Source organism: Lepidochelys olivacea (genome assembly GCF_965140295.1).
Source record: "Lepidochelys olivacea isolate rLepOli2 genome assembly, chromosome: 3".
Classification (NCBI taxonomy): Eukaryota; Metazoa; Chordata; order Testudines; family Cheloniidae; genus Lepidochelys; species Lepidochelys olivacea.
In genome coordinates, this window is record NC_140413.1 from 209,590,568 (window position 1) to 209,615,291 (window position 24,724).

At 47.6% G+C, this 24,724-nt stretch overlaps 2 protein-coding genes across 3 annotated transcripts in view; one reads left to right on the forward strand and one right to left on the reverse strand.

Moving 5' to 3' along the window:
• The window catches only part of TTL (tubulin tyrosine ligase), a 35,338-nt gene extending 31,229 nt beyond the window's left edge, over positions 1 to 4,109 (reverse strand). Inside the window, exon 1 of one of the 2 annotated variants that reach the window (XM_084623416.1) lies at positions 3,384 to 4,109. In XM_084623416.1, the coding sequence (XP_084479542.1) occupies positions 3,384 to 3,540 (157 nt within the window). In that variant the 5' untranslated portion in view covers positions 3,541 to 4,109. The remainder of the gene's footprint in view (positions 1 to 3,383) is intronic. The other variant, XM_084623417.1, reaches the window with a different exon arrangement.
• A 1,391-nt stretch (positions 4,110 to 5,500) lies between these two features.
• Positions 5,501 to 23,631, forward strand: LOC311517442 (uncharacterized protein). The gene is made up of 8 exons (XM_084622294.1): positions 5,501 to 7,131; positions 9,116 to 9,331; positions 10,082 to 10,265; positions 11,777 to 15,079; positions 17,373 to 17,564; positions 18,519 to 18,691; positions 20,173 to 20,290; positions 22,953 to 23,631. Exons 1-8 carry the CDS (start codon positions 7,010 to 7,012, stop codon positions 23,136 to 23,138), a joined length of 4,494 nt encoding a protein of 1,497 aa, XP_084478420.1. The 5' UTR covers positions 5,501 to 7,009; the 3' UTR covers positions 23,139 to 23,631.
• The last annotated feature ends 1,093 nt before the right edge of the window (positions 23,632 to 24,724 follow it).

A 24,724-nucleotide genomic window follows, 5' to 3' on the forward strand; every position in this document is an offset into this window, starting at 1 on the left:
TAGAGAGGGAGAGGTGATGAACCCTAGTCTACAGGAAATCTGTAAGAAGCTTGTGGAGTTTGCTCCCCCCCTAGTTTTCCGGGGGAAGGGGGACAGAGAATGGGAGTGGTGGCACATGGACGAAGACAGATCTGCCCATATGACTGCAAAACAAATAGCTCCTATAGAAACGTGGCTGGCAAAAATAAAAGAATGACCTACTGCGAGCACTGCATTAACAACTGAACTCTCAGAGGAAAAACACAGCAAGTAAGACAAACTGGTTAAAAATAAACCATCCACCCCGTGAGTTTGGTAGTAGCCTACACACTGCCTCAGTTTTGCTGTATTCTCCCAGCTCATAATTCTATTGCTATGCAATCAAAGGTGACTTCCTCAACAATTTTGGCAATTTCAACATTTTCTTCAAATTTGTAAAAATCCCCCTCCCCCTTCTGTATCTAAAATTGTCATTTTGGGGGCTTATGCTGGTGGATACATATTAGTGAAACATAGTAATATGTCCTATCAGGTGTATGACTACCAATATCAAACACCACAAATCAGTCTCCATTTCTTTTTAAAATGGGACACCATCAGGTTACAGATTCTAGTTTGGTAAAACATATTTTTTTAACTTGTATTACCAATAATTCTGTAGATCATCCCAGCACAATTCTAATTGCCACAACAGCTCAAGGGGAGTTTAGACTGCAGTTGGCCAGTAACTGTAATTAGCTGTGACCTTGCCACAAGCCCTCATGGTAAAGGGTGGGTGCCTACATTTTGTACCCAGGTTGGTAAATCTCCTAGGAGAATTTTGTCAATGGTGTTAAAGCTTATCTATTTGCACCTAGTGTAGATGTGCTGCACCAGCTTACAGAGTAACAGCGCAGCTTACCACAGTTTGGGTCACAACTAAGGATGCGTTAAATAAAATCAAACAACAATCCGCTTTCAATAAACAAAAAAAAAAAATAAACCTCCCAGTAGGTGAGAGCTTGAGGGAGTGAGGAGCAGCCCTCCCACAGGCCCCACCACCTCCCTCCCTTAGCATGTCCATTTCTAGACCTGCAGAGCAAAACCACATGGACTTGGGGGCCAAGGGGCAGCCTGTCACAGAGCTATTATGTCCCCAGGCCAATTTCCATGGTGTTTATTTTCCTGCCTCTCACATTAATGGATGGAGTACATGAGCCTGGGCACTAAACAAAGCAAGCACAGATCTGTCAGCCGCTCAAGAAAAAGTTATGGAAAGTTTTCCACAGGAGCACCGCTGAGTTCCACATCAGCCAGCCGATAGACTCTGAAAGGCCAGTTCTGAGTGAGAAGTGTTTAAGGGCCTTTATTTCTTTGGTTCACACCAAAGTGAGAAGTTTGATTCTTTCCGTTTCCCCAATGCTTACACAACCCTGTTTTAGCTGTCTTCACTGAGTCAGTCCCTTAGTTCTCTTTGATCCCAGGCAGTGTTTTCTGCAGAGTGTTACAGTATTCTTCTAGTGCTGTTAGCAAACACAAAGGGCAGCCCTGGATGAACCAGACCTTCTGAGAGCAAGATACTTGTATCTGAATACATCCTGGCTGGCTTAATTCAATTCTGACCATCTCCTGAAAAGAAGCAGACAACCATGCCAAATTCCACATAGAAGTTTTACAATGAGTCATCTCTCTGTTCATTGGGCTAATTTCAAAATAAATTCATGCAAAATCATAAATTAACTCAAACAGCAATAATAAAGGGACAAACTTTCATATAACAATCTGCCCAAATCTAATGTATAAGAGGATCTAAAAACGGATCAAACCACTTAGTACCACTTAGAGAATTTCCCAGTGTCCCCCTTTACAAATGACTCATCTTTTTTACATTAGGATATATATATATATATATAAAATAAATCCTCAACAAAATACACTGCAGATCCCATTTTGATACCACTGTACATTATTAAATTACTTTTCTCCCACAACTAAACAGAACTCATTTTCTCCTGTGAGAAAACTTGTGATCATATGGGGAGTTGAATGATAAACTATGGGCATAGGTTTGTCATACAAGCAGAGAGAGTTACATTTTATGTTAAATTTCCCCCCCCTTGAGCCATGTTTGAGTCAATCCTGATCCCAGCCCCACTGTCAAGATTTCAGAAAAGGGTGAGGAAGTTCTCACCAAACGATACCAACCATGGAAGTTCAAACAGGTGAAAAACACCTCAAGATAAAGAAATGTTAGCTATTTCTTTAAGGGTCAGAGGGCTTCCTGGAGAAGGGAACATGTGGGGATTAAAGATAAAAGCAGAGTGAGGGTCTCCACCCTTTCACACTTTGGGGGCTGGGGCAAGGGGCCCCCTGAAATCATTCAAGAAAGGGGGGTTACATTGTGTAAGAGCTAGTTGGCCTTGCTTCCATATCAGACTAGGTAATATTTCAAATACCAATTTTAATTTAAAATACTGGTTGAATTTAAAATACTCGTCTCCAGCTGAAAATTGCAGCTCTCTCATAATATAGCATCATGTTGCTGAGGTCTCTGATTCGAAGCATTCCTTTGTTCCTGTTTTCTAATATAAGGTACTGCTATAAGCAGACAGCAGTTCTAAAATTCCTCTAAGATTCCACAGTATAATGGAACAGAACCGTAAAAACTAAAATGTTTAATGCAACATCGATGTGACCAAAAACGTTAATACAGCCCCAAATAACTAATTTCTACAATTGGTTTCAGAACAACAGCCGGGTTAGTCTGTATTCGCAAAAACAACAGGAGGACTTGTGGCACCTCAGAGACTAACCTATTTATTTGAGCATGAGCTTTCGTGAGCTACAGCTCACTTCATTGGATGCATACTGTATGCATCCGATGAAGTGAGCTCATGTATGCTCATGCTCAAATAAATTGGTTAGTCTCTAAGGCGCCACAAGTCCTCCTGTTCTTTCTACAATTGGGCAAGTTAACCTTTAGGTCATAAAAATGCTATATTTTAACGAAGGCTAACTTTAAAAATAAGAGCCATCACCATAATATCTCTTCAGCTATGCTGTTGTACTTCCCGACGGCGACCCCCCTGCTCCTGCCGCTGCCATGCCAATGGCCAAGTCCCTCCCCTGTTGCAGCAGACAACACCCAAAGCCACATTACTCTGCAGCACACGCTAGTCACATATTAGTTTACATTTCCCAGTATGCAAAAGCACATAAACGTACATCCCCAGAAACATCAGAGAACATCCCCTAACGGAAACGAATTACTGCGCACTAGTGATTAGACAATAAAAAGCACAGGTTCCGGCCCCCTCCACACAAACAAGCATTAGCATGTGGCATTGAACACTGGCCGATAAAAACCAGCTGTCTTGGTGGGTTGCTCATTGGCCTTGTCCTGCCAGTGCCGCTCTTCCTCTTACCCAGTCTCCCGAAGGGCAGCCTGTTCCTCTCCCCCAGCATCAGGTTAAATCTGGGGTTGTCTCTTTTCAGCCTCTTCCACTGGCCGGTGGACAGGAGTATTTTGGACACTTCAGCATAGATGCTGCTGTTTTCATCTCGTGCCACGAAGGTGTACATGGTTCCACGCGACACGAGCGGCCTCAGGCCCGAGCCGGGAGGCAGCGCGGTTTGCAGCGAGCTAAAGCGGGTCTCCTCGACCCCGGCCACCGCCCAAGCCGCAGGAGTCAGAGAAGGACACCGGCGCCGCAAGGCCTGCCTCTCGGCCAGGCGCCTCCAGGCTCAGGGTTACAATCCGCTCGGGAAGATCAAAACACGGACCCCCAGGCAAGCCCATAGGGGAGCACGGGCCTGCCCCAGCCGCCGGCGAGCTCCCTTCTGCGGCGGTGGACGTGGGCCAGCCGCCGCCGGGCAGAGCCTGGGGCGCTCCCCGAACCCGCCAGCGCCGCCTCCCTGGTCCCCGGGATCAGGCAGAGCCAGGCCCGCCCCGGGACCTTCCCGGCCCCCGCCCGGCTCACGGGCAAGGGAGCGGCACGGGAGCAGCGAGCCCGGCCATGCCCCTGGCGAGCTCCGCCCCCGCGCTTGGCGGCGCAGCTCGCGGGCCCGGGGGCGGGCCGGAGCCCCGAGGGGCGAGTTTCGGGGGGACCAGCGCCCAGCCCGGGGCCGCGCTCCCCGGGGGGGGGACGCCCCCGCCGGCCCCCAGGCCCGGCTCCCAGGCCCGGCTCCGGCGCGGGGGCGCTGAGGGGCGGGGGTGCGAAGTGGGGGTGGCGGCGCCCGCAGGCTCCGGCTGTGCTCGGCGCTGCACAAGGTGCCCGGTGGGGGGGAGGGGCGCTGCCACTCAGCTGCCGGCCGGGCCCAGTTGGCGGGGCACGTCGGCAGCGCGCGCGCTGTGTGTGTGTGTGTGGGGGGGGTGTCGCTGCGGCGCGTCGCTGCGGCGCGTGACCCGACCGGCCCCGCGCGCGCGCGCGCTGCGGCCGCGAGCCGAGCCCCCGGATCCGGAAGGGTTTCCTCCAGGCCGCGCGGCCGGAAGTGACGCTTGTGGGTGGGGAGCCGCCGGTTCTCCACGCCCCCCCCCCCCCCCCCGCGCCCCGCGGGACCGGCCCCAGCTCCCCCGGGCGCGAGGCCGCAGCGGGGGGGACCCGGCGGAGCCCCGTGGTAAGCGCGCGGCGCCGGGCCGGGCCGGGCCGGGCGCGGAGAGGACTCGGGCCCTGCTGCTCGGAGACGTGCGGGGGAGGCCGGAGGAAGCCGGGCCCGGGACAGCGGCCGGAGAACCCGCGGGGCGCCGCCCCCAGCGAGCCCCCGAAGGCCTCCCGCCGCGGCGCTGGCCTGCCCGGCCGGGGAGCCGCTCTCAGCGCGTCGGCCCGGGGGCGAGGCGTCAGTGCCCTCGCCCGCCCCTGGCTAGGAGACGCCCCGGGGCTCGGGTCCGGCCTCTCGGTCCTGCCTCGCCCAGCGCTGCCGCCGGCGGGTTGCGGCCGCGCTGAAAGTGGCGGGACGCCTCGCTCCGGGCGCGGCCCGTCCTGGGCTGCGCCCCAGTTACCCTGCGAGCGACCCGCCCCGAGACTGGCGCCTGGTGTTCCTCCTGCCCTGCGTGCCCGCCCGCCCGCCGGCCCGGGGAAGTTCAGGCATCCAAAAACGGGAAGAAACCCTAAAAATCAATGCGGCTTCAAATGTAGCACGGTCACTGGCTGTGCCCCACGCTTTCCACTCAGCTATAAGCATAAAGCTCTCCCCCTCGTAGGGTATCCTGGCCCCCTGCAAACAAAATCCCCCTGTGAGATGGGCTACAAAAGACATGATTGATTCAGGAATAGTTGCGCACCTGATATTCCTGCTCAGAAAGGTTAGAGAGAGAACTGGGAAAGGGCTGGGCAAATACCTACCAGAGACTTGGGTTTTCCAAACTCTCACTCTGCTCTGCGAGCTACGCTGCTTCTGAGGGAGAGAAGGGTATGGGATACCCAGGGTAAGATTCACCTGGAGACAAGGGTGAAGGAGCTTCCAAATTGCCATGGGCCCTTGTCCCAGTACTCCTCCCCAGCTGCTGCTCTTGCCCATATCAGATCCGTCTCTGAGGTAGAGTGCTCCCCCACCCCCCTTAGATAGAGTCAGAAACAATTAACATATCCCTAACCAGGGTCCAAGCTGCATCTTGAGTTACACTGTTAAAAAAGGCGCACACACAACACCAAACCAAACCGATTTCTCTCTCTCAGGAACAGCCTGAAAACTTGTGAGAAGGTTTTGAAATATGCTGAACAGTTGAAAGGTTTGAAAATATACGGACCTATTTCCTTGCTACGTATACATACAAACCCCCACTCTAAATAGTTGCTTCTTGGGGGCGGTGAAGCCAGGCTCTTCTGTTTGATAGCCCCAGACAGCGGGTGTGATTAGGATACTGCCCTGCCCGCTGAGTGATGGTGTCAGAGTGCCACACACAATTATCCCAGCCGTGTCCACACCCTCCCCCCCCACCTTTTTATACAAGCCCCAAATCTTCCCCTACAACAGAGGCCCTGGTTCAAAAGGCCACTGGATGTTGTTTCCCAAGAGGCTTTAGAGAATGAAGACCCATCTCCCAAGTGCGTGAATGCACCAGTCGAGTATGGCAGGGGGAATGGAGGGAAATGGGCCTCTCAGCTGCCTGTAGTCAAGGGTCAACTGAAAAGGAAAGAGAAAAGAATAACCCCTGGCCTTGTCTGAGTTCAGCCCTCCACTGGCTGCTGTGAGGTGGGGTGGCCTAGTCTGGGGTTGTGCACAGCTCAGACAGGGCTTTGTCCTCAGGACTGGCCTGGGAACGCTTTGGCAGACAGCACCCCTCAGGGCTCTCCACCTCCTCCCTGGACATGGGCTGGCACGAATTCCCCCAGGCTGGGGCTAGTGACAGCTCCCTGCATGGCTGGTCTCAGAGCAGCACAGTAGGGGGGTTACTGGGCTCCCACAGCTCAGCCCCTCCCTGCTGCTCCATGCACTTTCTTTCACTGGGATCTTTGTGGCTCTCTCTTGTTCCCTTGCAGCAGGTCTCTGATCTCCCAGACCACCCTCTACAGCACCCGTCTCTGGTGCTGCCAGCGCTGCTCAGCCTCACTGCCCCATCCTCTCCACCTAGCTGGGTGGGATAAAAGCAGGTACACAGCCCCTGAGCTCCCCCCATCTCTGGAACCAAAGTCAGGGGAGCTCTCCCCCCGTGTGCTAGGAGGGTGGGTGTTTACTGCGGGGGGCTTATTCCCTGGCAAGTCTGCATCAGGGCCAGGCCCAATCTGGCCACGACCAATGGCTATCGGGAGCGTCCCCGTTGCTGAACAGGTGCCTGCTTCATTTTTCATGTCAGCTACAATAGGAATTGGGTTGAATTTATAAACGGGGGCATTGTTCCCCCTGCATTTAGAAACATGGTTCTCTCATGGAGAGGAGGGGAGTGAAATTAGAACACGAGATATTCCCCACCATAGCAGCTTTCTGGCCAGTGCTGTGCTCATTGCAGGGGGCTGTGGAGTTTCTACTAGCTCCGTGCTTAAAATCGATAGGAGGGCTAGTTAACACTACTGCCTCTGATGTCAGCACCTCCATCAGCTGACTGCCCGTAGCTATGAGACCACACAGTAATGCGAGCTTCTTGTTACTTGTAAACAAGCATACACCATGTATTGAATTTGAGCTTATCTTAATTAACCTGCAGTTGGAAAACCAGTGGAAACATTTCACCACAAGGTAAAATGACATTGAAGATTTTCTGTCAATTATGTGTTAGGAGTTGTGTGGCTGGCTAATAATAAGGTCTCACAGGTGTCTAGTAACCTTTACTGTTGATTGTAGAGAGTGCTTTCAGGTGGGTATTGTTCTTGATGTGGTTCTTGCAATTATCATAGCTTTTTTGTATTTATAATTTACAGCGGAAAGCTGTTCAAATGATAAGATCACCTGAGATAAGCAAAGTAAAATTGCACTAAGCTGTATTAAAAACATTTTAACGGTATAGTACCTGGTAGATCACTATCAAAGACTGTCCGTCGCCACTGTAACGGTGTTACTAGAATAAAACACTTGGGTTTTTTTATTGATTAACTTGATTGTCACTCAGGCTGGTTTCGTGTATTATGCACGATCATCAACCTGAGAGTCTGCACTGGGCAGAGGTAACAAGCTCATTCTCCACAACGTTTATTTTAAAAATGACATTTCTAATCCCCTGTAAATTTCACTTTGCTATTCAGTTATTTAAGGCACACGTAGTACTGTTATTTTTTTTAAAAAAAGGGAAAGGGTTGATTCTGAATATTCTCTATTTAAAGTAGAAGATTCAATAGAAATAAAATAATTGTAACTGACTCCAAGAGTCAGATTTTTAAAATGATCACCTACAGCTGCATTCAAAACTAACCTTTGCACATACAGATTGGGTAGATGAACATCTGAACTGTCATGTGCAAATGCTTGCCTGTGTGCAACCAGTGTATGCAAAATTAGTGAGTACAGTTTTGGAGGTGAGTTTGAGGTGGTCTGAAACCATGAGACAGGCAGCTGATGAATATTTCCCCCATTTATCTTAGCTAATTGTAAGGGTCTTAGTGCAAACTCTAACTTTAGCCACTTGCTGGAGCATTTCACTGCTATGCACTAGCATGGTTTGTGATGAGAAGATTAGGTGGAGTAGAAACCTGAGGCTGCAGAATTAAGCTGGAGCTCTTCTGAGCCTAGCTAGGGTTTTCCCACAAGCTTTTTGGCGTGCTTGTGTCAGGTCAGGCTGGTCAGACTGCAGGAGCAGCTGTGAAATGTTTGATCTTTTCTGCTTCTAGACTTGTCTGTGAGTAGGAAGTGCAGCAGCACAAGAAAGTGAAAACTGATCAAGGGGAAATAGTACAAATTCAAAGGGTTTGTTGGGGTTAGTTCTCCAAATTCACTACTGGTGTAAATGTGTACTGACCTCAATGGCGTGCTTCAGACCCCCAAACACTTCATTATGCCACATACCAGAGCCATGCCTGCAATAGGGGGCACTCTTACCACTCTGGCACTTCCTAGTGGTCCATCTGGGGATTAGCTCACCACATGCTCTGACACCCCTTCCTGTGGTTGCTCGTCCCGCCACTCTCGTGCTCTGGGAGCTGCAGTGCTTTCCTCTCGGTGGCTTAACCCTCTGGTCAAGTCACAATCAAGACCCCCCCATCCTGGGATGTTATCCATCTGGGACCCTTTCCCAGCAGCTCAGGTCTTTCCTCTCCCAGCCTTTACTCCTCCTTCCTTGGACTGCTCCACACATGCCTGGGACAGGCTCTTGCACTTCCCCCTTATACCAGGGAGTGTGTCTGCAGTTTCCTCACTGCGGCCCCCCTGCTGCCAGTTCTTGGCTTTATAGACATTGCTCCTTTCCCCCGCAGCCCAGGTGAGCTTCATCCCCAGTTCAGCCTCACTGTGTCCTAGCTCCCCTCGAGGCACAGCCTGCAGCTAACTGGCCTCTCTTGCCTGTATTAACCCCTCCAGAGCCAGTGTAGGGTGCACACCCCATCTCTGACTGTAGAAACAGCTTGCAGCAAAATTGGGGATAATGTCAGGGTGTTGTGAGGCTAAATTCATTAATATTCCCCAGATTCTTTGAGATGTTTGGATGGAAGGGGCAGGGTCGGTGCATTCTGTTCTTAGTTAATATTACTGTATTGTAGAGATAAATCTTGTATTGTCTCTCTCCTGTGTGTAGCCGAGAAGCCATGGAGCCTTTTTATCTGTATGACATCAGGGCTGTAACCTCCAACAAAACCATTGAGAGAATTATTGCACCCATGGCAGCTCAACTTTGTCATTTAATGATCGCAGCTGAGTGGGAAGGGGTGAATAACGAGCGCCTCGCTGATTTAGAAAAAGCTGCTGAAGAATTAGCCAAAGCTACCCAAGAACTTGCTTATGTTGCAAGAAGGTAACGCTGAGTTTTAAAGAGGGCAAAATTAATTTGTGTGTGTGTGTGTGTGTGTACATACATGTATTATAGGTGGAGCAGGCAGGGACACCTATAGACCACATTTCTCTTGTTGCTTTTTAATTTATCCGTCTGTTCCACGCATTCTGGTTCCCTTCGTTTTGATTTAAAGTGCCTCACACACTGGGATACGGGTGTTATAGGTTTTATTTTTTATCTGTGTCCATGCTGTTGCTTAACTCTAGTCTGTTGCTTTTCTGGAAGATGTCTCTGATTTTTAACTCCTCTCCTGCACTACAGCTGTAATTTCAGGCCCCTCCTTTACTAGCCACAGAGATACCTTCATGGTTGTTTGACCACATAGTGGAGGCCAGAGTAATAGAGTTAGTATGGGATGGGGTGCAGGCAAGTGAGGGGGGTTCCCCTCTTACTCGGATTGGGCAGAAGATCCATTCTACCCGCAACCACACACTCATGTGACCGTCTTACATGCGGCTGCTGTTTAAAAACCAGAACATTTAATTAAGGGAAAGCACAACCCCGCCCCCTCCTTCCCTGATCTACATCTGCTTACCCTCCACGGAGTTCTGTTCATTTAGGAGCTGGTTGTATCCTGTGCCTGTTCAGGTCGTCTGGCTCCTCCCTGGAGTCAGCATTCCCAGACCCATGCTGGTGCTGGCTTACGGTGATGCGTTTCACTAAAGGCGTGTGCGTGACCTTGTGTACCTGAGATCAGCATTCTTCCGCCAGAGTGGCTCATGAGTACAACGATGAGCTGCTGGCTGGGGAGATGCTGCCTGCTGCCGAATCGCTCCTCACATCTGGGAAGAGCATCTTACTGGTGGCCCAGAAACTTCATATTCAGCCAGACGTTCAGAGTCATCAGGAGGAACTGATTGATTCAGCAGAGAGAGTCTTAATGGAGACTGTAAAGGTGAGTGTAATACAGCTGTGTTATTTGCTGTAACTCCTCCTCCAGTAACTCTTCATTCCCTCCCAGCAGTTCTGCCTTCTCAGGGGAGGAGATCTGCACAGTGGCTAATTCCCTAGGCCCCTGTTTCCCAGAGTGGGGAGTGTGTGGAGGACGAGGTCATGGTGGGGAATAAAGATCAGCTGCTGGACAAGTTTTCCCTGCCCACCCAGGAGCGTCGGTAGGGTTGCCAAACCTCCAGGATTGGCTTGGAGTCTCCAGGAATTAAAGATTATGTGGTGTGATGAAACCTCCAGGAATATGTCCAGTCAAAATTGGCAACCCTAAGCGTCTGAGAAATAATAAATAAAGATAGCCGCACGTGCTCTTGGGAGGCAAGGCACTGCTAGTACCCCCACGTTACAGGTGGATACTGAGAGCTTGTCTACACAGAGTGAGTGTGTGGCAAAGGGTGCAGAGTGAAGCTCCAGTACATTAACTGGCTGTGTGGATCCCACTACTGTGCACCAGAAGTTCTGCAATGGTGCTTATGACAGAATTTTTAGTGGGTGGAGCATGGCAGTCTAGTGCACTCTAGATGTACCGCCCCGCTGGCCACGCTCTAAGCGTCAGTGTAGACAAGCCCTTAAATTACAAGCTCTTTGGAGGTGGGACTGTCCTGTTACATGAGTGTGCAGCACAACGGGGCTCTGACTTGCCACACACAAAGTATGTTGTAGCTCTTATATCGTCCTTTTCATCTGCAAACCCCAGAGCACTCTACAAAAGAAGGCCCGTGTTGGTACCTCCATTCTACAGCTGAGCCAATGAGGTGAAGTGATTCGCCCACGGTTCCACTGCAGGTCAGGGATAGGTCTTGATCCAGTGTGCTAGCCCCTCAGCTACGCTGTACCCCGCCCCCAGCCAGAACTAAGAGCAAAATTTGGTGCCCAGTTGCTTGGGGGTTTAGGGCCACCCTATGAGCAGTAATACAGTTTGAATCGTCACATTGCTTTTAACCTTTTTTCCCCAAACCAACTGAAAATAAGAGAACTTTGCTCCACGTCTCTCTGGATAAAGAGGTATAAAAGCCAAGGAAGAGAAGTAGTTTGGGGTCATGGTTCAGGCATGACTCTGGGAATCTGGTGTGACCTTGGACAAGTCACTTAACCTCTCTGTGCCCCAATTTCCTCATGTGTAAAATGCGGTTAGTAACACTCCCCTCGCTTTCAATAGCGTGGAGAAGCTGTGACCATCACTGCTCATGAAGTGCTGAGATACTCTGTGGGTGTTTTTCGTAATGTCATGAGAATTCTGTACCCTCGGGTTTCAGCACGATCGATCCGGTATCGCTCACCAGCAGAACTTTTATTTTCAAATTCCCCATGACAGATGTTGTCAATGCACACACATTTTAAAAACAAAGCCAACAAGTTGAAAATGACAAGTACGTTCGTAGCAAAAAGAACAACACAGGTCTTGGGAAATGTTCAGTGGTTCCTTTTTTGTGACCTTTGTTCTGATTTATCAACTAGATCCTCCAGCTTGAAGATGACGCTGTAGTGACGAGGATTATCCAGGCCGCTCATTGGCTTCGGGATTGCCTGACCACACTTGAGTTCGCAGGAGACGTACCAGCTCTGCTGGCTGCTTTCCGTGACTTTTCAGAGTCCTTGCTCCTGCTGAACAATTTGACAGAAAGACGCATCCAAGAGCTCAGAGATTCTCCTCCTCAGAAGTATTTGGCCCAGACGCTGCAGATCCTTAGGAAGTGTGTCCCGATGTTGCATGCTGCAAAACACAGTCACCTGAAGCACCCCCAGGACCAGCATGTGAATGGTTCCAAAAACTACATTTTCAATTTGATGGATAGCACCATAAAGGAACTGATTTCCTTACTGACAAACACCACCAGAAACAAGGAACTACTGGAGAGAAATGGGCTCTTTTCCCAGCACGTGAGCCAGCTGCTGGGCCTCCTGTCCAACACAAACCCTGCTCACCTAGCTGAGGGCGAATTCAGTTTTCTTGTGGAAACACTGGTCTTCCACTGCATGCTTTTAGCTAACTCATCCAGGCCAAGTATTAAGTTGCAGTTGATAAAGCACTGCCATCATCTCCTAATGCTCAGGAAAAGCGTTTCCAACCATGGAAGCATAATGGAGGAATTGCCAGCACAAAGCCAACTAGAATGCAACCTAGAAGAGAAACGTCATGCGATGAGAGTTGAGGTGGAGATTCTTGATCAAACAGTGCTCACTGCTGTTTTGTGTCAGATTCTGGACACTTTCACAGACATTAACAAACCCTTGAGAAGGTTAATGGAGGCTGCACTGGAACCTACTACTGGGCAATATTCTCTTGCAGGAGAGGATGGATTTCTAAGAAAACTTCAGCCCCTTATTACTGCCTTCTTCGGTCATGCTCATCAGATGCTCAAAGTGGCAAATTTTGTTCTGGCCAGCTGCACCAACGTCAAAATCATTAAAGAAATTGAAGATCGTGTAGACTGTTTAAATAGACTCCTTGCCACGATGCCTCTACTCCTTACAGAAATGAGCAAAGATCCTAATAAGATTCACATCCAGGAACAACTACAAACCTTCTATCAAAGATGGGCTTGGACAACAGAAAGCTTGTTAGCATGTGTTGATGAAACAATCAACTTGCCTGAATTCCTTGATCTGTCTATTCAGGAAATGGCCGATCACAGAGAGTGTTGTGAACAAGAACTAGAGAGTCAGAACTCTGGAAGGTTTTCATGGCATGCCACTCATATGACCAGCCGAGCGGCTCGTGTGATCCAAGTTACTAACAGATTTGTGGATAAAATCAGAGATCCTATTTTCAAGAACGGTTTGTTAGTTTTAGTTAAGCAATTGGAAATCTCCATTCTGGAAGTGAAAACTGCTACTAGCCACTGTTTAGGAGGCATCTCTTTTCTACAATCTAGAAATGCATTTTTAAAGAGAGTAAAGCATCTGATGGACTCCACTCGAAATGTCAGAGAGGGACTGCATGAGTCTAACCATCCAGATATTCTCAGTCCACTTCGGGAACAAATTCGGAGCCTTGACATTCCAAAAGAGCTGGGATACTTTTCAGCCCATGACCATATAGAGCTCAGACCACCAGATGACATAAAACAAAGCACTACTGACAATACCGAATTAGTGGAAGAATTTTTAAGCGAACGGCTTCCATCAGCCACCTCTCCTCTTGAGAAGCTTCCAAGAGCAGGTAACTTACACCCGGGAAGAGTGGATGTACATCCTGTGATCAATGAACTCATCACTGCAACAAAGAAACATGACATTACTGCTGTAAACACTGCTTGCTTTGGTTTACTTGAACTTTCCAACTGTTGTGTAGATGCAGCTCAGGAAGCCTTACCAATTGTCAAGTCACCACTGCTGGAAAAGCTGACCCACTACAGAAAGATAGTTCTATTAACACCATCTATTATTAGCTTAGCTAGGGAGATAGGTCCAAACCCAGTTTCCAGAGCAGATAGACTTCTTCCAACAGCTGTTTTGTTATCAGAGAAGATTTGTGAAACTAACCAATGCCTGGTGGCTGTGGCAGGCTCTTGGTACAGTCTAGTCCAGCAGTTATTCTGCACAGTAGCTCCAGCTGACTTTCTGAAGAGCAAACAAACTTTGGATGAGATAATGCAGACTTTAGCAAGAGTTGTTCAGCTAGCGGCTGATGTTGCACGTACAGATTGTGAAGAGGAGCTCACGATAGTTCCTAAGATTCAGGAAAGGTTTGTACGGGTCCAAGCAAAATTCACAGGTGCTCAGACTAATACAAAGCATTTACTTGAAAAGGCCTTGTCTTCTGATTGCTTCCATTCTCACCAGGACCATCTCGAGGGGATCTGCCTTCTCTGGTCTGTCAGCATACAGGTGCTCCTGAGTGCTGTGGATCAGCTCATAGGACGGGATGTTTTGTTCTTAGGTGAATTAAGGAATACAATGAAGCACAAGCTTTGCTTGCAGGATGTCCTGGCAGCTGTATCCGAGAGCTCTTTGAGAATACAGGAGGCAGCCCGACTGTCCTATCTCGCCTGTGCTGAACGCAGTGTGCAGTGTGACATCCTAGCGCTCCGGGAGGAGGTAAAGGTACTAACTGAAGCTCTCCTGCAAGTGGCGGATGTTCTGTCTGTCTCCCCAGTGCCTGCTACAAACTTGTCCATTCGTGCTGAGCTGCTCCAACGAGAGCTTGCTGTTAGAGTGAAAGCACTTCTGCTCCTCCTGACCAGTACCAATCAGGAGTACACAAGGGTCATCCAAAACATCCTCAGACTGGCCTGGCCTCCTGCGCGTGCCCAGGGAGGTGATAGAGGGATGATTAAACAGGCAGGTCAGATAATGGCAAATGTCCAGCTGGTCAAAACCATCATAGAAGACACTTTGGAGAACACAGCTCATCTAAAAATGCGGGAAAGCCTGCTCTCCCTGACAGACCACCTTCTCCTCCTTACTGCTGAGCTGCTAGGAAGAGCTGGTGAGCAACTTCAAAGCCATCAGGACAAGGAGCTGGTCCAGCTAGACTACATTGCATGGGAGTGGTCTGCTAACGCTCACTATGTGGTGACGCAGCTTCAATCAGTGAAGGACATTGATAAGGCCGCCTTGGAGCTCGTTAAGCAGTGTTTACAAAACAGCAAGTCACATGCTGTTGCAAACCAATGTCATGGCAAAACAGAGCTCTCCCCTGCCAAGATACCCAGCACCAAACACCAGAATCACACACACCAAGCCACTTCAGCAGACCCCTGGCCTACCATGAGTGAATCGAAAGGCTTAGCTGCCAGGGATGCATTTGAAATCATGGTATAGTAGATCTTAGCTATTTAATGCTAAACTGTGTAATCTCTAAACCGTGCTAACTGCATTTCATTGCTTGTCCAACAGTCCCGTGTCTTGATCATTTCAGATTGCTTTAGGTTTTTTTAAATCAAATTATGCAAAAGGGCTTAGAGTTGTGGCTGCACAGAACCATCTTCCTCCCTTCCTCACTGCCCATGTTGCCTCCATATCCTACGAGCCGCAGAACCACATGCAGTGAGTGTCCCCTGTGGCAGGGCTCAAGATTACCTAGATGCAGTAGAACCACAGTCGCTGGGTTAACGAGGCAAACCAGCTGATTGCCTTGTGCCTTACTTAACTCTGCTGCAAAGCTGTGCTGGAAGCTGGAGTTCACTGGAAACCAGATTTTATAGCGGTCACTTCTGATGGGTGAGTACATTTAAAATAAACCAAATACAAAAGGTATCAGCACCTAGTCATCGGTCAGTATTTCCAGCTAGCTCTGAGAGGTTAGGCACAATGTAAACATTTTGCAGACCTTTTTCCTGAAACGGAGATAATTGCAATTAGCAAAATACGTACTTCAGCATTCACTGCAAAGTGCCAAGGCTGGTGCACTTAGGGCAAGTCTACCCTAAAAGCGCGACATCGGTGCAGCTGTACATCTGGTGAAGACACTCTCCCACTGACAGCACTGGTGTAGACAGCACTTAGGTTGCTGTAACTTGTGTTGCTCAGAAGGTGTCTTTTCCACACCCCTGAGCGACGTAAGTTAGATCAACTTAAGCGGTAATGTAGACCTGCCTTTAGTGAGTGGCTAGCATGTTCTTCTCCAGCTGAAATAGCCAGATCTTTTGAATTGCACAGGGGATGCCTAGTGACTGGAGCTACTGAGAACATACAGATTTGCAGAATGAAATTGGAGGCTACCTCAGTGGTACAGATCAGACTTTTTTTTCCTTTGAGGGAAGTGGGGAAGAGAGGGCCTGAATTTACCAGAGCAGAAGCTCCACTTGTATATTTTCCTCCTTGTGTCAAGTAAAAAGAAAAAAAAGGGGGGGGGGGAGCGCTAGGGATTTCAAAGGGGCTCAAGGGAGTTAGGCACGAGTCGCACTGAATGTCAGCAGGGGCTGGGAGTCTGACTCCCAGCAGCTGCTTTTAAAATCCCTGTCCAGGAAGACAGGAGGGGCATCTAGAATTAGCTTGTGGCCACGTACAGTTTCTGAAGAATACGGAAGGTCTTGCAGAGCTGACTAGGATTTCCTTTAGGCTTCACAAAGGACAGCTGGGTGCTGTGCATGGTTTGAATAATAGCGGTTTGAATTTCAGTGAAATAAATGTACGCAGAGAATCCTGCACCATGGAGCTTGCTATGCTGGTAAGCAGGATGGTTGCTGCCATTTCTGCAAAATATGTAAATTTGAACATCAAGTCATTTGCATAAATCTTCCAATCTTCAGCCTTTGTAGATACGACAAAAGGAGAGTCTGATACCTAGGCACAGCTGTGGGATTCCCGTGGCTATCCCTGCCCAGCTGTGGGAACTCTCTCTCCAGCTCTTTATGTGGCAGGGTTTCTTTCAGTTACATCTGCTACCCCCTATACTCGCTAATCAACTCTCATTTTCTCTTGTACTGCAATATTCCACCAAGTGCCCTGCTGAGCGTTTGTAGTTGTTTGGGCAGGAGGGAGGATTGGACGGGGCCTGGGTGCCGCGGCAGTACTTCTAAACCACCCGATCACCTTGCTGCTAGTGAAACCAATATGATGCATTAGTCAGGCACCATGTGGGAGGTTCTGTTGCCTTTTTGGCTTCTGAAAACTATTGCTTTCAGTTGCAGCAGGCCTTCACACATTTCAAGATAAACAAGATACAATTGTTTTAGCTCACAACTAACTGTCCTAGAGCTGTCAGCTCCAATGAGGATGGTCTTTGGGGAGCGAGTCAGGGGATAATACGAGGAGATTGTTTAAAGGGACATATGGGTTTAACAATGCCCCTGGGCTAGGTAGACTCAGTCCAGTAGAAAGCAAGGACTGAGGCTTGCTTACTGGGTGGGATGGATCTAGGCAGTGTTTCTGTTTGTTTTGCTTAGTAGAAATGGCTCACTGAATAAGCCTGTGGAACAATCCCAAGAACACGTGTGTGTAAAAATCCAAAACCTACCCATTTCCTACATTAAAAAAAGTATTTCTGTCAAAAAGAGACCGTCTCAACCCTCTTCGTGACTGCACTTTCCCATGGACGTCAGTAATGCAGAGATGGTAAAAGGGAAGGTTGGTTGTTTGAGGTGAATCTGTTTCACTGTCTTCACAGCTCCTGAGTGACTCTCCTAACGACTCCCATTCCACTAGCAGCGAGCAGGGTAAGGGAGCAGCTCCTGCTGCCCTGCCAGAGGATGCTGGACAGTGGCAGGACGACAGCAAAAAAATGCCCCAAGTCACCAAGGAAATGGCCACTGGGATGTCTCACATGGCACGGTTTCTAAAGAGGAAGGGACCGATAACGGTATTGCCAGTGTTGTTATAGGATGGGAGGAAATATTTTGCTCAGTGACCAGGGTCAGCTCAATCCCCCGAGCACCCATTTGTGGCCATCACAAATGTCTGAGCAACATTGCGGAGAGAGGACTATGCCTCAATAAGTCAGAAAGGGGGTGTTATCATGATGACAAGGCTGAACACACACTAACTCCTGCCACAAGAATCCACTAGTGCCCTGCGTGCACACACCCGCCCCCCGGGAAGACTCAATCAATGTCCGTTTCATTTAAAACAGGTGTAATAGCATTAGTGTGAGTGTATCTGCAATGCTCTGGAAAGAATTTCCTCCAAAAAGGAGAAGAGGAAGGCAAGGGAGATTCTTCAACCCCTTTCCCCGGCTATTTCAATCGATTTATTGGCTCTCGGAACTATTCCCCTCCCTCTTCTCCCCACAGGCCTGCTGGCTGCTGCAGTTTGGGGCCCAAAGTCTATTTGCGACTTCTGTTCTGTGACGGAGTTTGGCATATCAAACCGTTCCCAATGTAGCTTTCACAGAGCAGGTTAGAAGTGGCGGAATGAGCCATGACCTGCTGCTGCAGCGGCTGCAATTCGGCTGTTGAAAGCACTTTAAACCTGTCCTGTTTTCTCCATCAGCCTCTGAACCATCCATTCCCACAAAGTGTCTTTAGGATGTCTGTTTGTCCATTAATATCCCCACCCCAGGCCTCACATAAGGGGCATCGGGAAGTTTGTGGGTGTTCCTGTTGTGAAGGCCCAGCTTTGCCCCCCTTGGGCGTTGATACATGCATGTGACATCATCAAATCCGACACAGCTGGGCAGTCAGTGTCCTCAGCCAGGCTCTGATAAAGGTCCCGTTGTGCTAATATGCGCTAGGGCTAATGAGGCAGCAGTAGGTTTTACATCTGTTTTAGAGCAAACACCCCCAATCCCTCCCGACTTCTTTTGATTTAATTTTAGACCAAAGAGCAGCTCATTGCCTGTGCTAGTCAAATGGCTTCCAATGGGCAAGTGTTTGTCAGATTTGGCCACCTGATTGCAAAGAACTGCCTAGATGAAAGATGTGCAACTGAACTGCTGTGTGTCACCGAGCAAATCCAAACAATCAGCAACCAGCTCAGAATTATTTCCAGGTAAACCACAGGTTCAAAGGATATTCTCTCTCAAGTCTGGTGTGTGTGTTCACTCCTTCTTAAAAAGGGATTTTTAAAGGACACTGCTAACTATCTTTCTTGTTCGTATTTGCATACGGTGCCAGTGGTAGGCATTTAGTTATTGGGCTGAAGACTGTTTCTGCCGTTAAGAGTTTTCCTCTTTGTTTTATCTTCTTACAAGCTGAAAAACAACTTATCCCCTGGTGTTTGTTCCCACATCCTTGGTTAGGGTGATCCCTGCTACTGGCTGCCGCTGCCAAGTCAGCAGGGTGAAGGCATTTTAACCAAAGTCCCATTGAGATCACTATAAGTATCCTATTTGAAGTTTGTTTCTGAATTACGGATTTTTTAAAATAGTTACATATTTCTATTCATGAAGATTCCTCACTGACTTCCACTTTTCAGCACAGGGGATGGTGGGGTCCACAGTCCGCAGCAGTGTCCCTTTAAAATCAGTGCATGTGCATGAGGTGTGTCTATAGAAACGACTCCTATAGCAGACAATAGGGAGCCTCTCATGAGCTGCACATCTGAACCCCTCATGCAGTGTTATTTGCTGCTGTGCAGAAGGTTCCGCTCTCGTATCTTTCCCCTTCTAAAATAGCCCAGTGGTAAACTCTGCCTGCCTGAAAGCCCGATCCTGCTCCCAGGCAGGCAATGCTGAGCCTAGAATAAGCGTTGAGCTAATGTTTGCACAGCTTTCTCCAGAGCTAATGCTACTTGTGCTAGGAGGCACTTATGTCACCTCTCGCACTTTCAGGCTTCCAGCCATGCTGCGTCTGCCTGGAGATTCTCTGGCTCCTTGCGGTTAATTTTCTATTGACACCCTGAAACCCAGTGTGAGTTGGGCACCTGTGTCCCTTGGGCTCCTTGACCAATGAGTGTTGGTGGCTTTCTGGGGTCCTGAATATCTCTGCATAGCTCTCTGTACTAGTTAAACAGAGCTCAGAGGCATCTCCCCCTTTCTCCTTGCCACAGTCTCAGTGCTTATGTCACCCACATCTCAACATTCTGAGCACACCGGCTAAGTCCAAATAGCAGCAATAGGTTTCCTTTGTCCCCCTTCGGCCAGAATGACCACCGCTGGACCAGCTCACGCTGGCTGACTGAGGGAAAGGTCTGTAACTAGGCACTGGCAGCAGTATTGTTGGGCATTCAGGCTACAGCAGGTTTCAACATGGCGTTTGCTACTTGTCCATTTTAGCTACTACTGCTCCTGCTTTTATTCTTTTGCTCTCCTTACAATGCCTTTTTTAAGCTGAAAATCTCTTCTGTGGTCAAAATTGTTTAATGAGCAAGGGCCAGCAGTATTGGAACACTTTCCTTCCACATGTATCAGCTTGTTCTGTGACCTTCCTAGTTCCAGGAAGCCCTCAGCCAGCCGTGACTCTAGAGTGACAGTGTATAGTCACTTAGCAAGTTGTGTAATGCTTTCTCTTTACATTTTTAAATATTTTAAGGGTAAAAGCAGCAACAGCAGGGAGTAAGTGCTCTGCTGAACTATTGGTGAACAATGCACAGAATCTGTTTCAAGTGGTCCTACAGTCCTTGAAGGCAGCAGAGACCGCGTGCGTCAAAGTAAGTGTGCATTGGTATAGGTCAAGATTCTTTCAGAAGGTGAGTTCAAATATATTCACATTTTTACCCCCAACACTTCTGGATTCAGGCTGTAACTTTCAGAGAATTTTAAGGGAGTTCAGTGTTCAAATCTCACTGGAAGTTGGGCACTTAACTCACTCCCTGAAGAGCCTCTGCAAATCCCATCTGTAATCTGTGTTTGCCTCTCAAAGGTGACCAGGTACCAATTGTAGCACAGACATTCCCTGGCAGCTGATTGCACTGGAGTTTTGTCTTCCTGGGGGAACCATAAATGTTCCTTAGCCTGGATTTGTTGTGTTCTGCAAACCCATAATTAGAATTTCTCACACAACGTGACTATTGTGGTCAAGTCTCTTATAATGGAGACAACTGCTTCCTGGATCTGCAACCTTTGCTCCTGCCCTGTATTTACCGTATTGAATCATCCCTCCAAATAATGGACCTTCACTGTCACAAATTCCAAGTTGCCCTCTGAGATGAGGACTGCCCAGTAAGTACTGGGCCATATCTATAAGGCAAAGCCATGTAAGTTCATCAAAGTGCCTTCAGCTTTTGATTTTGGACAGAAAGGCAGATAGACAAAAGAAACACACTGCCGTGGAAGTAGATTTTCAGCTGGGGCTTTAGAGACAGGTGAAGTGTCTCTTAGGCTTTGTCTTGGCTCAGTTAAGTTTCCATTAAAACTCCCAAGGGCTTCCTAATGATGACAGCAAGAAATAACTAAATACCTTAAATAATTGAATAGAGCAATCTTTAACTGAGCGCGCTCAGAAAACAGGCACTCTTTCAACCAGGCTCTGCTGATATGACCTATAATTTCTGAAAAGTTGTAAATATTAAGGCCAGAAGAGACCACTGTGAATATCTAGCCTGACCTGTATAACACAAGAAACTCGTAACTTCTGGTTCAGCTACAGTGCATCTTCCAGAAAGAGATCCACCTTGATATAAGGACTCCAGGTGACAGGGAATCCACCACATCCCCAGGGAAAATGTTTCAATGGCAATGGTTATCATCGGCACTCTTAAAAAATGTGCATTTTGTTTCCAGTTTGAATTTGCTGACTTCAACTTCCAGTCTTTGGTCTACTAGATTAAGGAGCCTTCTACTAACAGAAATCATTCCCATTTAGGTGCTTATAGGCTCTCTCTCTCTTTGATAAACTAAATGGATTGAGTTCCTTTAGTCTCTCATTATAAGGTGCTTTTTCCAGACCATAAATCCATTCTTGCAGCTCTTCTCTGAATTGTTTTCCATTTTCCCAACACGTTACTCCTTGTCAACCCAAGTGGTTAATCAACGTTTTGGGGCCCTGGGGGCATTCCAGTTGGGAGTAGAAATTTATGATGGAGACTGATACATTCTTTGATGCAGTATTGTGTATTGACAAGGAAGTACATAGTCCTGCTTTTCCAAATGCAGGAAGAACCAAAATTTAAAAGTTTCTTATCTTGCAGGCCAAAGCTTCTTTCAGCCAGCATCCCTGATCTCTCCCTAGCTTCTCCCAGGGCCACACCATGCTTACAGGCTGCTGCTTGGCTTTCCTTCCCTGAGTCTGTTTGTTGTCTGCACACCAGCTTGTCCCCCCCCACCCCCAAATAAAACCAACCCCCTCACCCCAAAACAATACCCAATTGAACCTTGCCAACATGGTGCTGCTAGTTTTTGAGTAGACTCCACTATGCCTTATTTAGGAACTTAACTTGTCTCTTATAGCTATCTCAAATGTAGGGCACATTCACACCCAGCAATTTAAATGAGGTTTAACCTAACCAACAAGGTTTTACCCAGCTCATAACTATACTTTTACAAAGTGTGGAGAGCAGAACTGGACACAGTCTCACCAATGCAGTATGAAGAGACAGTATCACCTCTCCACACTTGCTACATATTGCCCTATTTGTACATGCAAGGATCGTACTGGCTTTTGTCCCCACAGCATCATGCTGGGAATGCATGTTCTACAATAACCTGTAAACCCTCTTCAATCACTGATTTCCAGGACACAGGTATTTTTGGTTCCAAGATTATGACTTTGCATTTGGGTGCATTAAAACAAATGCAGCTACCTGGCTACCCCCCATTTACTAAGCAATCCAGCTTGCTCTGTATCAGTGACCTGTCTTCGTTATTTACCAGCCCACAGATCTTAGTCATCTACCAATTATTTTCAGCAATGATTTTCTTTTCTTCCAATGAATTGATGAAGATACTGAATTGCACTGGGCTAAAAATAAATCCCTGGGGGCCTCACTAGCTGATTCCCCATTAACAACTGTGTTTTCAGATCTATCATTTAGCCTGCTTCTGATCTATTTAATATGGACAATGATTTTGCAGAGTACCAGCTTGTTAATCAGAATGTCACACTATACTAAGTCAAGTGCCTCTTTTCCATAAAACCATACGGACTGGCTTTTATTATATTTCCATCCTTTAACTCTTTACTGACAGTCCTGTGCCAGCTGTTCCATTGTTTAGGCTAGGAGAGGTGTCAGGCTAACCAAAAGTTAACTTGGTTCCCACATGTAGGCATCTAGAGGTGGTGTGTTTAGGCCCCTTTGTACTGTAAGAAATTTTAAACTCCCATGTCTATCCACGTATATTAATGTGGGTAATTATTTTGCTTCCTTCAAACAGGGTTTGCGAAAGCCAGATCCTGACTCAGAAGAAGCAGAGGCAGCTGCCTTTTGTATGCAATGGAAGAAAAAGCTGTTGAGGCACAGAGTCAAAGAAGCTTTAAACCCAGATAGGGATGAATTCGGACTTCGCAGAGCACGTGCAGGGCGTGAACCCACCCTTACAGCTATGGTTCAGGAACCATAAAATTCTGTCTCAGAATTAAGACCTATCTCCCCCACCCCAAATTCCAAACCCGTTCAACCACCAACCATGATGGCTGGTGCTGCCCAGGAGTAGGAAGGGGCCCCTGTCATTGATCCCTAACTCTTGCAGGAAATGACATCACTGATGGGGAGGGATAATAATGCCACTTACCTCCTTAGAAGCCAACAATGCTGTCCAGGAGCAAGAGACAGCTTCACAAATAAGTGACATTAGCATATATAATCTGGAGGCCCAGGCTGTCAATTCTTGGCAATGAAGCAGCCCCTGTACAAAAAGCAACAACTAGGTTATTTTAATAGAAGTGTTCCTTAGATACTTATCTAGGGTGGATGTGGTGTTGTAAAGGGGTAGCAAGGTATTCCAATGCAAGATTTTTGTACCCATGTCAAAACAACCTTTTGTGCAAGTGAAAAGGCTACAAAAATGTACTTAAGTTGTCAAGCTAAGTTTGAAAGAAAAAATGACCAATAAAATGGGGTTTAATTTATTTTAAGACAAATTTTAGTAATGCAAAAGATTTCTTTGACACAAATTATCACTATTTTAAAAGAAAAATTCAACCCGTACAAATGGTCTGACACAAATTAACATGGCTCATTACTTAAAGAGCGTTAGCCTTGTGCTTTGTATTGATAAATGCATAATTATTCATTGACACAAAAATTTTAAGTATTCATTATAACAGAAGCCAGGTATACTATTGCACACCATCATGTTAGCAAAACACTAACACTCCTCAGCAATGGGCAGTATGACAGTATACATGTGTCTAGCCTTTTTCAACATATTTGCTGAATGCTACATATCTAAACCTGAACCATCTACAGTAGCAGACTCATATGGATTCACACTGGCCACTTTGATGATTATAACAGTCCTCACCACCAGTACACAAGCAAGCCTGTGTGCATGCCAGGCTCCACCTTGAACAACAGGTGGATTGACAAAACATAGATCAATACAAGAAGCTCCAGATGAAGTGTGGTATGCCAGAAGTGGAACATTGGCTTTTCTAGCTTTCGTCACACCATTTATCATACCTCATGGGGGCCTCATCTTTCCTGAGACCTTAGGTATACTGTGGTCTATGTGTTTTGGAGCAAGATGTACAGGTTAGTGGCTGTTACTTGAGGCATGCCTACTACGTATGACATGAGAGATTTTCAAGAAAGAGTCAACCATTCCTGGAGAGGCCAGTTTGGTCTGAAGAATGGCCTTTCTGACCATTTACTATCTCCAATCAGCTTTAGATTTGCCATTTCCAGGTAAAGTCCACCCAGAATAATGAGAAGTGATTTGTCCTCTTCATACCCAACAGACCAGGTCCACTGCATCTGCATGGTTATGGTGAAAAGGGGTTGATCCACAATGATCACTGAAACTTGGCATGTGTTTAGGTGGTGTACAGCATTCCTTATCACATCTACAGCATGACAAATCATTGCCACTGACTTGGAATCATCTGAAAAACAGGGATGATGAGCAGTGATGGCTGGGGTGAACTCTGGCACTGACTGTTTGCTAGCATGGTAAGTGGCCCAGGAAATGTCTTGATCTCCACTGAA

Bases quoted from the DNA above. Each gene is read 5' to 3' on its own strand.
- LOC311517442 (XM_084622294.1), top strand. From the start codon at position 7,010: ATGAGACCACACAGTAATGCGAGCTTCTTGTTACTTGTAAACAAGCAT. The intron at 17,565-18,518 runs GTATTGCCAGTG...ATTTAATTTTAG, and splicing joins AGAGGAAGGGACCGATAACG to ACCAAAGAGCAGCTCATTGC. The intron at 20,291-22,952 runs GTAAGTGTGCAT...TCCTTCAAACAG, and splicing joins CAGAGACCGCGTGCGTCAAA to GGTTTGCGAAAGCCAGATCC.